General features: G+C 33.8%; 1 protein-coding gene across 1 annotated transcript; it reads left to right on the plus strand.

The window, feature by feature from the left end:
- The first annotated feature begins 7,194 nt into the window (after nt 1-7,194).
- Nucleotides 7,195-13,733, plus strand: SLITRK6 (SLIT and NTRK-like family, member 6). Its single transcript, XM_004680072.1, has 2 exons — nt 7,195-7,695; nt 10,012-13,733. Exon 2 carries the CDS (start codon nt 10,036-10,038, stop codon nt 12,556-12,558), a length of 2,523 nt encoding a protein of 840 aa, XP_004680129.1. The 5' UTR covers nt 7,195-7,695; nt 10,012-10,035; the 3' UTR covers nt 12,559-13,733.
- Nucleotides 13,734-14,141: the final 408 nt, after the last annotated feature.

The raw sequence follows: 14,141 nt of genomic DNA on the forward strand, positions 1-14,141 counted from the left end.
CCTTTCCTAAGATAAGCAAGCTATGTCTTTAAAATTGTTTTGCTGCTAAATGAACGAGTGAAGCTGGGAAATTTCTAAAATGTTCAGTATTTCCTGCAACTTGGTAGACTGGCATTACAAATAAAAATGAGGGACTTCTTAGATGTCTCCTTGGTTATAAGTAGCCAAAGAAAAGAATAGAAAATGTTCAAGGAATATTTGGTTTTCAAATGCAGGAATTTAAAGTTCTTCTTAGTTCAAATGAGTGGTTGACATGCATTAATATTTAATGAAATATTTAATTTAGAAAAATCTAATATATTTCTAAAATTAGTTTGTTATTTCCTCTTGCTAATATGAAGTTACTTTCCTACCTGCCATCCCTTGCCCACTCCCAACCAAACTTCAAACAACAACAAAGTAAAATAATAAAACTTAATATAGTCATAGGTTTCAGGTGTTATTTTTTTAATTAGAATTTGATTAGTATTAGCATTTTATTTATTTTTTTACTATTTATTCTAGACTATATTGCTTATTTCAATTTCAATGTAAGGAAGAATGAAAATAAAACAAACTTCTGCTCTTATATTCTAGAATATATAATTTTTTTAGCATACTAAATTTACATAGAATATGTACTTCTGAACTATGTCATAAAGAAACTCCAGTTATTCTGAGAAATTTGAGGTAAAATGTACACAGAAGAATCTTCAAAACGGGGCCCACCCTGGTGGCACAATGGTTAAAGCACAACACTATGAAGCTATTGGCAGCCACTGCAGCATGAGTTCGATGCCCAGTGGCACTGATTTCTTCTTTCCTCTCCACTGCAGTGTATTTAAGTCAGTCTGCCTGTTCTGCTCCCCACTCTGTTTCTGGGGAATCCTCTCACTCCCCACACCTCTGGCCTGTACTCCAGTTCTTCTATGCATAAATAAATAAATCTTAAAACATCAACAAAATGGTAGTTGCAATAACAAAAATTTCCATTTTACCTTTATGTAGTTGTATAGGTAATGTATAAATGTATCTGTATGTGTTGAATATAAAATGATCATAAAAGAATCACTTTTTCTTGGTATCTAAGTAAATCACTTATGAGTCAGAAGTTTGTTCTCTAAGTTACATAGTGCTTTCCTAAAATGTCACAAAACAAAAATGCATTATTTCTAATATTATTTTGGAGTTTTCAGCAAGATTTCTATTACTTGAAAATGCCAGTGTTAACACATGAAATCTGTCACTAATGATTTATTCAGTTCTATATTAATAATTCTTCAGTGATGACATTAGCTCAGTAAAAGCCTTTGAATATTAACACAATTATTAAGTAAAATATGCAAAATAAAAGTAATGACTCACCTATTAATCTATATACTTATATTTCACAAATGAAATATATTGCTAATTATTTCTTTTATTAAAAAACATAGATCCACCTGTAATAAAGAAGTTTACTTCTATCCAAATGAATGTAAAGTTTGGTACTGAAATTTACATGTCAACTAATCAATCTCATCTTGATAATGTCTTAACATTTATTCCACTATTTGGAGAACATCTCCATATAGATGATCTTAAAAAATAACTTAAATAGTTGATAGACATATAGATAGATGACAGAATAGATAACTGATATGTAGATAATGACTGCATGATATTGATGGCCTTGATTTATACAACAAAGATAAATAGGCATCCTTTTGTGACCTAGCAATACATGATAAGAGAAGCAATGAGATCTGAGCTATGACTGGTGATAAAAAGACATCCAAAATTTGAATTCATCTGTAGGTGGTTCAGATAATCTATCATGCATAATTGATTAAGTGGCATTTGCCTTCTATTAATAGTAATCATCCTAATACAAAGCAATTTAATTGCACAGATTTTATTATAACAACTGCTGAATAAGAACCCTTGGGAATTTTAGGGGATCAATATATATTTTTTATCTCAATTGATCTTCAGTATTACTTTTTCTTATGGGGGAAATAAATCTCAATAAGTAGAGGAGATGTAGATGTAGATGTACAGTAGATATAAATATAATATTCCATGATACTGACTATGCAAAAAACAGAAACATTAAGTACTGGAGTTTGCATATACAAACTCCTTCTACAGTACAAATGAAAAATAAAGTCAATAAATACTAGCTTTACTTCGAGATGTCTTCAAAATCAAAGTAACTCACAGTTGACATTATCCCACTGACCTGCTACATGTGTATGTTGCTCATTATTCACCATGGAAACGTTCATCTGAACTTTATAAGTTGTTTTATACAATTTTTGAAAAGTTTTCTTAGTCTACCCTTTTAATAGAGGAGTTTATAAAATACTAAATTTACTTTATATGAAGAGAGTTCATAGTCCAAGCTTCCAGGGAAAGTTTTGTTTTGTTTTGTGCAGATTTTGCCAGGTTAAACAGTGGTATCAGTGTTGCTTTGTGTCAGTGGAGTTCAAATCTAAACAAGAAGTTTTATTGTATAACCTCTTTTATTATACGGCTCTTGCATTCTTACTACAATACCTTTGCTCTCAGATCAAATTGAGCATGAAGAAAATGCAAGGCAATTAGCAAATTAACCTTTTTATTGTAGTTTCAATGCAAACACAAGTTTTTTAAACACCAGTCATGTGTGACTTTAAAATACAAAATTGATCATAAAAATTCCCTCTAATTGCTCTCCCGGGTGGCACAGCAGGTTAAAGCACAACACTAAGAAGTTAAAGCCACTTCAGCATGAGTTCGATCCCTGCCCCAGTGGTAACCCACATGGCACAGCAGACCTCTCCTGACCCGCCCGCTGCTCCCCTCAACAGTGTACTTTGTTAGTCTGCCTGTTCTGCTTCCCACTCTGTCTCTAGTGAATTCTCTCACTGCCTCTGCACCTTTGACCTGTACCCCAGTTCTGTATGCATAAATAAATAAATATTTAAACAAACAGAAAAATCCCTCTAAGATATTTATATAAGGCACACTACTCAGAATAAACTTGTGCAAATGTGTTTCTCATGTGCCAACATGTTACTGTTGAAAAATGGGAAAATTTTCCAATCATCATAATATAAAGGTGATATTAGGTTAGTTATACATGTTACACATGTACACAGTAACAATTACATATTACTGTTGGAGGTCAACATATCTGTAATAGTTATATAATCAGGTACTAACACAAATAAAACCATAAAAAAGTAATGACAGTGTTTTGGACTTCTCTTCCAGAGAGACATAATGGAGGAACCCTAGGTTTAAGATGTGAGTCTCAAATTAAACAGTGTTTGTATGTTATGTTTTGGAACATGGCTACAAAATATTTTTGAATTATTATTTCCCATGATATGAGCTATATAAATAAATCTAATTATTTATTTCAAGTAGACTTTGCCCCCTTTGAATTTTTTATAAAAAATATTACTTTTTGTATAATGTGGACACAATAGAACCCTAAATAATAATTGAATGGCATTGAAACTATGCAATTGTCTTATATTTTGTTTTTTAATTTATTTGAATTTCTTTTAGTGTTACGTTTTATTATAAAATTGATGTACATTGTAAGCATAAACAATTATAAGAAAAACTTAAATTGAAATAGCGAAGAAGAAACACATTTTGTTTATAATTCTAGAGCATAAGTTTTTGTTATTTGCAAATATCAATAATATTCAATTTTAAGAGCATCATTGTAATAATAACTTTTCCCAAAGCATTTGTATGAGTCTTTATTTTACAATGATTCTATGAATATTTTAAATATGACATTGATCTGGTATAATTTTTGTGTTTCATTTTTCCTTCAATAATTAAGTCACCAATGAACACTCAAATGCCGTCTATAATACTATCATTACCTGAGGTTCAATGAGTTTTACACTTCTTACTTTCAAACTATTTAAGTATGCCTTTGACTACACTATTTCTCAAGTCTTCCAGACTCTTGAATTAAAGTCAGTCTGACTGGCCTCCTTGGTGGCACAAGAGGTCAAATCACAGCACTATGCACATATCTGCAGCCACTGCAGCACAAGTTAGATCCTTTTGAGGAAGCTGACCACATGGCACAGCAGACTTCTATCGCCTTGCCCACTGCTCCCCTCAGCAATGTCTTACAGTAGATCTTCCTGTTCTGCTCCCAACTCTGTATCTAGTGAATCCTCTCACCCCCTGCACCTCTGTCCCACACTCCAGTTCTTGTATGTATAAATAAATAAATACATTTTTTAAAATAAATAAATAAAAATAAATTCAGCCTGACTATTGCCTTCAGCATACCACTAAAATGTGGTGTAAAAAAAGTGGTTAGATGTTCTCAGGTGAAACTAGTTCCCTAGAGAATAAATAAAGTCCTTTCACTGTTTAAATTTTTCTTTCATATTTCCAGTGTGCAAGCTTGTCTTTTCATTCTGTTCATCTTGCATATATTGATAACCCAACAAATTTATAAAATATGCTTAGGTCTGGTGGTGATTGCCAATGGATATATAAGATGACTTCCTTCTCCCTCCCATGGACAGGAAAGGGAAAGCATCTTGAGTTCTGATACTCTGCATTGTTCTACATATACTTATCTCAATTCTCTATTCTGACTAATACTCCTCAATGTAATTAGAATGTTTTCTGGTGTGCCCTTTAGAGACATTCATTCTAGAAAGCAGAGTTATGTTAGGTCATAAAAATAGACAACTGAGAAGATGTATTTAAAAGTCATTATTTTTAAAGTTCAGTCTCTAATATGGAGTCATTGCAAAAAGATTATTTGAAAAAAAATTATTAAAACCTGGTGTTTATTATGATCACTTACTTTTTTATTAAAACTTGGAGGAAACTACACTGGGAACATACTTTACGATGTAAAATTATATTTTAAAACTATTATTAAAATAAAAGTTGTCCAACCATTATTAACATACTAATTAACAATTCTGCCAGAAGCATTTTGGAAAGAATGGCTACTTTATTGACCTAGCCAAATTATTGAGCAATTACAGTTAATGAAACCTAGAGAACAGTGGATTTAGCCATTATCATTTTGAATGTGCTAAATTATATATTTTACTCTTAATTTTGAGATAATGCTTAGTAACCAGTTATTACACTAAACCTTTGAAAGTAGATATGAGTAACAGAGCTCTTCAAACAAGCTTGACCTTGCCTTTAGTTCTTTTCTTACACAAAATTTATTGAAAAAGTTAAAAAAAAAAAAAGGATGCCATACCAAACATGTCTCTCTGACTTATTGTATAGCTAACCAGTAATGTGTGTCCCTAAAAATACTACATGCAAGACATAGGCAGGATATGCAACTTAAATAGCTTCAAATATTTTCTACATATATATTATGGATAAAATAGAGACATGCTCAAATTAGAAATGAGAAGAATCTATACCAATCCACAGGAAATTTAGTTCAATTTACTCACATGTCTCTGAACACCTTTTCCTCCATAGGCTTTACTTCCAGAATATTCTTCCTGTTACCTGGTCTCCCAAACCTAAAGGGACATAGTTGGAGAATTATGATGCAAGGGAAAATTATTTCAGTTCTTTCCATTAATTCTAACTGTATTTTAGTTGTCATCTATTTAAATCTTCATTTTAAAATTAACTTGGTCATCAGCTAGCAGCAAATTTGGTCTAAGAATAATTTCCTTGCTTCATTTTCTTTATGTTACTCCTTACCTTTCTTCTCTTTTCTTGACTCTACAATTCCATCTAGAATGACACACAGTGTCACTAAAAGAAATGAGGAGCCTAACAACTGAAAGAATCTAAGGAGAAAGGATATTAAAAACCTCAAACTTTTATTTTTTTTAAACTGGCACTTCACATTAACTAACATGGAAATACAATGAATTGAGTGCATACCTACAATCACTAGATATTAACCATACTGTTATTCTCTAGTTTTTATTAAAGTGCAGATACCTCTTTTTAAAAAAAATAGCATTTGCAGAAATGAGACCTAATATTTCATTATTTATTTATGCATACAAGGACTGGGGTACAGGCCAGATGTGCAGGGGTGAGAGGATTCACCAGAGACAGAGTGGGGAGCAAAACAGGCAGATCTACTGAAATACACTACTGAGGGGAGCAGGGGGTAAGACAGGAGAGGTCTGCTGTGCCAGGTGTGTCATCTCCCTGGCTGGGGATTGAACTTGTGCTGCTGTGGCTGAGGCTAGCTTCATCTTGCTGAGATTTAACCCCACCCGGGCCCCTAATATCTCATTATTATAGTTTCTATATGACAGTGGATTTAGCCATGATCATTTCTAGTATATTCACTTTAGGTGTGAAAAAATTTAAGATACTTGGAATGTAGATAAAAAAAGAATGAATTGTAAAACACAGATGTTTTGAGAATTAAGGAATCTGGGAGTTTAGAGTTTTATTAAGGATGATAAGACACTTCAAGGGTTAAAGAATACATAACTTTTAAAGTAAAACCTTTTAAGGAAAAAAAATGCACTCTGGGCTAGCAACATGAATCAAGATATATTCGGTGCCTCTATACTCATTTAACTTGTTTCATTGCATCTGAAAAACTATAATTTCATATTTTGGAGAGTGATGGGTAGTGTTTAATTAAATACAACCATTGAAAATACAAGTTTTTAAATATATTTTAAAATAACTATAGTTTCATTCTTAGTAAATAATTAATTTAACTGAAAGAGAATCTCATTTCTTTCTTGTCATTGAATAGTAGCTGTAGGGGAAGAAATAATGAAGTATAAAACTTCCCTGACATGTGGCTTTAAAAAAATTAAATGGGGGAATCCAAAAATGCAAATATTGCAGGCAAGTAGTTCATCTTAACAGTCTCAAATATAAGCAGTGCACAAGTTCAATCAAAATGACCAAGAAACAAATGAGAAACCTGAAGCACCCTTCTACAGGAGCAGGTTTGCAGTTTTCTGCCCTGGATGAGAACTGGATATAATGTAGGATTTAGTTTGCTATATAGCAAACAAAACAAACAAACAAAAAACATTAAACATTTACACCGATGTGTAATTATTTTTCAAAATTCACTTGCACTGCATTTGGTATGAAAAGGGAGTGGAAAGACCATTTGCAGAAAGAGGAGGAGTTGAGCAGTCCCAAGGTGGAGCTGTCTCTTGTGTTAAATGACACTGGCAGATTAAAGCATTCTGATGGGGAAGGGCTTAGAGGCTGAGTCAAAAGCCAAGAAGTCTCTTTATTTACGCCTACCTCCCAGCCCTTGGCAATCTGACTAATAACAAACTGAGCTAACAAGAAAGACTAGAAAGGGAGGAAAGAGAACATTGCTGCAGCTTGGATCTACAACCTAAGAAAGCAAGAGTGATCAATACCAGCTCTGTTAAACATCTTGTTTATTTGCTGCATTCAGCAGCCTGCAAATGGTTAACTATATGCAAAAAACTCAGCATAGCTGTGAAGTATGCTGTGAATTCTAATTGGGGAAGAAAAGGACAACTGCTTCAGGATGATCTAGTATGCATTCTGCTTGAAATATTTTCAGTGAAATGCTCAGCATTTTGTCTTTGAACAGAGGTTTTAACTTTATGAAGCAACGGAATTGCCAGAAAGTGATATTTCAGAAGAAAATGCATAGTGGTTGGTGCTTTCTTTTTTAATAAAGAAACTGAATTTATTCTGAACATCTCTTCCAGTTGTGCATTACAGATAACGCCAGGAAGAGTCTCTGCTTTACAGGTAAGATGAATGTTTCCAGACTTTTCTGTTAATCTATTTTTGCATTATCCTAGTGAGTGAAAATGTTTTCTCCTTAATAAAATACTTTGCTTTAAAGGCTTTAAAGGCTGTCCCATTCCCTTCTTGCTCATTGGCACAACTATTGCAGTAGCAGATGCCTGCTTTCTCTGAGCTGTGGACATTCAGTCCAACAGCTGGCTTAGAGAAGAACTAATAAAATAATATGCCACTATTTCTTGCACAGCCTGCAGTTTCTTACTGAAAACTAAATAGGTGTGTTTTCTGAAGGAAATATCACTTCCAAATGCCATTGTTGGGTCTGAAATACAGTGGAACTGTAAAAGATTCTTTGTATTTTAAAACTATTTTGTTTTCTGATTTGACAGTATACATTTTCTGAAAAAATTGTAAACAGATTTTGCACCACTTTTAACATAGTACCGAGTATTGTCAGTATGTAATGACTCTTCAGATTTGTGTATGTTTTTGAAGAGATAAGTAACTATCCTTCAGAACATTTTGAAGAGCATAACAGATTACAGAAGTAGTGAGAGACTGTCATCTGCAAGTTATTTACTATTTTCTCAAGATTATGTGCCTGATGAAATGAGTAATATTCTCTCTTGGTACTCTTTGGAGAAGTACTTCTTGTTTTTGTGGAAACTAATCCACAAGTTGAAGCTTTCAATTCCAAGCTATGATTCTAAGCACAGCACTTAGGGCGGTTTAAAATCAAACTATTTCCCTATGGACGTGTTAAGTCTGTTAACTTTTTCTTTCTAGAGAAAGGCACTGGATTGCATTGTTTCTCTGGCTGCCTTTTAACTTCCAAAAACTATACTATACATATTTTTAGAAAAGCTATATATTTTCATGGAATGAATGTTAACTTTCAGGGTTATTTATTGGATTCTAGTAGGTTTTATCTGATCGTGAAATTTAATTAGATCCAAAGTTGCTGTTCACATTCCATTCAGAAAAAGGAAAGCAGCTACCATTTGGAAAAGTTATATAGTTTCAAGATGTGGTGTTTGCTTGTCTTTCAATTTAGTTCTTATAAATTTGATACAATATTTAAATACATGGTAACAAATTAGGCATAATTTATTATTAGCATTATAGGTAATTACCTTATTGATGTTATTTCAGTCCCATGACTTATAAAATTGCCTTTTAAATGCATATCTTAAATTTTTAATGAGCTGGCACATGTGATGTCTTCTTAAAATGTCATTTTTCATGTACCAAACCAAAGATATCTTCAAATTATTTAATGTATGCAGTTGTTTAGAGTTCATTGTGTGTGACTAAGCCATATAAGAAAGGACATCAGCTGCTTAATTAGGTGATGACATTCATTGCCCTAAAGCCTGATTGGAGACCTCCTTAGGAAGTCTTTTGTTAGAAATTTATGAGGCGTTGTTTATTTTTTATAATCGCTAAAAATGTGTGTTAATTTTTTTCCTTTAGTTTTTATGGCATTAAGCATATCCATAACAGATTTAAATGTACCAGGAAATATCCTACCTCTGGAAATTCAATGCAAAGGGTGACTCAAGTGAAATTTGAATGAGTGTTCTTAAGCATATATATCTGATATTTGGCTGATTCACACTGCCCTAGGCAGCTTGGTAAAACAAAGCTGGTTTTATAATGTTCAACCTAATTATGATCAGACAGTTTCCTCAAGGTTTTAAAATAAATAATAAAATTATTAAAGGATCACAAGTCCATCTCAAAAGAGTTTACACACAGACATGGCTATTAGGTTATTGTGATATTCACTTTAAAATTAAAGTGAAAGTATATTCTACATAAATATATGGAGTTATGAATACACACACATGTTGCTTCTAAAATTTTTGTTAGCACCTATTTCTTTTATACTGTGACCTTTTCACCTTACATTAGTCTACTTTGAATTAAAATAATGCAGGATCTTTTCAAATTTACACCTTTAACACATGTAAAAGTGTCAGTGACTCATTTGATCAGCACTTCTCTCTTCTGTTAAAATGCAGTGTTTTTGTTTTTTGTTTTTTGTTTTTGGCAGATGTGAACCAACTGCTACTATAACATTTCAAATTTTACTGGGCCTACATTTCATATTTGGACTCGAATATCAGTTAAAACAAACAGAACTTGCCTGTCATCATATTAAAAAAAATCAAAGTACATTTAGACATAGTATTTAAATATGTAGCGTAACCAACAATTTTCTTTTTATAGGAAAATCTCTCCTTTTAGAAATATCAGGTTATCTCCTCACTGCTCCAGCCCACTGATACTTCACTGCTATCACATTTTATTTTACAGAATCAGATTCCATCATATGACAACATGAAGCTGTGGATTCATCTCTTATATTCATCTCTCCTCACCTTTATGGCCTCACATTCAGAACTACAGGTGTCCTCAGACAGAGGATCTTGTGATTCTGTTTGCAATTGTGAGGAAAAAGATGGCATGCTGCTAATAAATTGTGAAGATAAAGGTATCAAGAAGTTATCAGAAATAAGAGTGCCACCATCACGACCCTTCCACCTCAGTTTATTAAAGAATGGCTTGACGATGCTTCACACAAATGACTTTTCTGGACTTACCAATGCGCTCTCAATACACCTTGGATTTAACAACATTGCAGATATTGAGACAGGTGCATTCAATGGCCTTGGCCTTCTTAAGCAACTTCACATCAATCACAATTCTTTGGAAATTCTTAAAGAAGACTCCTTTCATGGACTGGAAAATCTAGAATTTCTACAAGCAGATAACAATTTCATTACTGTGATTGAACCAAGTGCCTTTAGCAAGCTCAACAGACTTAAAGTGTTAATTTTAAATGACAATGCTATTGAGAGTCTTCCTCCAAATGTATTCCGCTTTGTTCCTTTAACCCATCTAGATCTCCGAGGAAATCAGTTGCAAACGTTACCTTATGTGGGCTTTTTGGAACACATTGGCAGAATATTGGATCTCCAGTTGGAAGACAACAAGTGGGCCTGTGATTGTGACATACTGCAGTTAAAAATCTGGTTGGAAAATATGCCTCCTCAATCTATCATCGGTGATGTTGTATGCAACAGCCCTCCCCTTTTTAAAGGAAGCATTCTAAGTCGTCTGAAAAAGGAATCTATTTGTTCCACTCCGCCAGTGTATGAGGAACATGAGGATCCTTCAGGATCATTACACCTTGTTGTAACATCCTCCATCAGTGACAGTCGCCTGTCAACCAAGACCACATCCCTTTTGAAATTGCCTACCAAAGCACCAGGTTTGGTACCTTATCTTACAAAGCCATCCACTCAACTTCCAGGACACTATTGTCCTGTTCCTTGTAACTGCAAATTATTATCCCCATCAGGACTTCTAATACATTGTCAAGAACGCAATATTGAAAGCGTATCAGATCTAAAGCCTCCTCCACAAAATCCTAGAAAGCTTATTTTAGCGGGGAATATTATTCATACATTAGTGAAGTCCGAGTTGGTAGAATACTTCACTTTGGAAATGCTTCACTTGGGCAACAATCGTATTGAAGTTCTTGAAGAAGGATCATTTATGAATCTAACAAGATTACAAAAGCTCTATCTAAATGGCAACCATCTGACCAAATTAAGTAGAGGCATGTTCGTGGGGCTCCAGAATCTTGAGTACTTATATCTTGAATACAATGCAGTTAAGGAAATACTACCAGGGGCCTTTAATTCGATGCCTAAACTTAAAGTCCTTTACTTAAATAACAATCTTCTACAAGTTTTACCACCACATATTTTTTCTGGAGTTCCCCTAACCAGGATAAACCTTAAAACAAACCAGTTTACCCATCTACCTGTCAGTAATATCTTGGATGATCTTGATTTACTGACCCAGATTGACCTTGAGGATAATCCTTGGGATTGCTCGTGTGACCTGGTTGGACTACAGCAATGGATACACAAATTAAACAAGAACACAGTGACAGATGACATCCTCTGCACTTCTCCAGAGCACCTTGCCAAAAAGGAATTGAAAGCACTCAATAGTGAACTTCTTTGCCCAGGTCTGGTCAATAATCCATCCTTGTCAACTCAGACTAATTCCATAATTATCAGTACTCCCACAACCACAACCACACCTGACACTCTTTTAAGATCACTTACAGATGCTGTCCCACTATCTGTTTTAATATTAGGACTACTGATTGTGTTCATAACTATTGTGTTCTGTGCTGCAGGGATAGTAGTTCTTGTTCTCCATCGCAGGCGGAGATGCAAAAAGAAACAAGCAGATGAGCAGATGAGAGACAACAGTCCCGTGCACCTTCAGTATAGCATGTATGGTCACAAAACCACTCACCACACCACTGAAAGACCTAAAGCATCACTCTATGAGCAGCATATGGTGAGTCCCATGGTTCATGTCTATAGAAGTCCATCCTTTGGACCAAAACATTTGGAAGAGGAAGAAGAAAGGAATGACAGAGAAGGAAGTGATACCAAACACCTCCAAAGAAGTCTTTTGGAACGTGAAAATCATTCACCCCTCACAGGCTCAAACCTGAAATACAAAACAATGGACCCATCCACTGAATTTTTATCTTTCCAGGATGCCAGTTCATTATACAGGAACATTTTAGAGAAAGAAAGGGAACTTCAGCAACTGGGAATCACAGAATACCTAAGGAAAAACATTGCTCAACTCCAGCCTGATGTAGAAGTACATTATCCTGGAGCCCATGAAGAATTAAAATTAATGGAGACACTAATGTACTCAAGACCAAGGAAGGTATTAGTAGAACAGACTAAAAATGAGTATTTTGAACTCAAAGCTAATTTACATGCTGAACCTGACTATTTAGAGGTCCTGGAGCAGCAAACATAGAGGGAGAGTTGGAGAGATTCCACAGAAATGCTGTGATTCTGTCTTAAGTTCACATCTTGTATATCAGTGCCTTACATGAGGGAATCATCAACCAGAACTTAAGCACAGCAGTTACCTAGTAGGAAAAGAGAAGAAAAAGAAACTCAGGGATCACTGGGAGAAGCCATTGCATTGTCTTCAGGCAATTTTGTCTGTCCCCAAATAAATCTTTCCTAGTAAAGTGTTTAAGGATTAGAATACTACTTCTCCATATAATTAAAAGTGTTTCATAGAAGTCCTCTTCACATCTAAAATGGTTCAATATTTAAGCAGTGCTTATTTTCTTGAATTGCTTTACCCATGGATTTAATGTAAATGGATTTTGTAATTTCAAAATTATACCTGTATATGTGGTTATATTGTAGGAATATATTGTTTATATAACCAGTATGTGTACTGCAAAATGCACATTGTCAAATGCACCTAATTTTCTTGCAATAAAGGCAAAATGAACTGGAACTTTAACTTACAAATAATAGTAGTGAAAGCAAATGGAATGTTGAATTATGTAGGTTATACATGGCCCAGAACATTGAATATTTGAAGATTAAAAAAGTGTCACTGCTATGCTTTCTGAATTTAAAAAAAAAATGAGTAATAGTCAGGTGAGTATGGAGATATTTTGATTTTTCCGCACATTTTGTGTGGACAATAATTATGTCAATGCTGCTGTGAACTAAGGTATGTTATTTGTGCTCAAAGTTTAATTCTTATTCTTGGGAAACTTTTAAAATGCTACTGATATTCAACTGTAAATATGATTAGTGCATCTATTAAGTTGGGTTTCTTTCATAGGATTAATCTTTGTAAATTTGAATGATCACGATAGAAATATGTTTCTTGTGACAAGTGATAATTTACAGGCATAAAACAAATAGGAAAACATTTTATTTTTATTGCTGTATACTGTTAGTTGCCATAAATTAGTAGCAAAAGGCACGTCTAAGGGTAAGTGGTTTAAGTTGCCTCTAGAGTGGGACAATGTAGCTTTATTTTACAAGAAAGTATAGCTAGATTTATACAAACTATTTATTCTGTACAGTTTTGTATATTTTTGGTTCACAAAGGTAATTATTCTTGGGTGCCTTTCAGAAAATTAAAGAGACTGCTCACTTCAATAAAACTAAATTGAAAACAATTTTGAATATGGACTTTTTTAAATTAGGCTGATTTGTAACTCAATCAAGTCAGCACAACACCAAACACATCAAGTCAGCACAAACACACACACATGAAGCATGACATTTCTCTTTGTCATCATGTGGAGATAAGTGTCTTGTTCACCATCTGCAAAATGACCCATCAGTGACTTAGTTGGATTGATGTGTAGTCAGTACTTCTTTTCCAGAAACTAATTTTTGTCCCCCACCATAAACGGAAATTATTTTTTTTTCCTTCTGTACTACAGCATCAATCATACAGCAGATTTTTACAAGGTAAATGGAATTAATCCAGGTAATCTAGTTCTATTTTATGAAGACCATGAAGACATATACATAGTTAGGAAGAATTTTTTTTATTAAGAAAGAGTTAGGGTTATTTCA

The sequence above is a fragment of the Condylura cristata genome, unplaced genomic scaffold (genome assembly GCF_000260355.1).
Source record: "Condylura cristata isolate star-nosed mole 26May11 unplaced genomic scaffold, ConCri1.0 scaffold00010, whole genome shotgun sequence".
NCBI classification, from domain to species: Eukaryota; Metazoa; Chordata; class Mammalia; order Eulipotyphla; family Talpidae; genus Condylura; species Condylura cristata.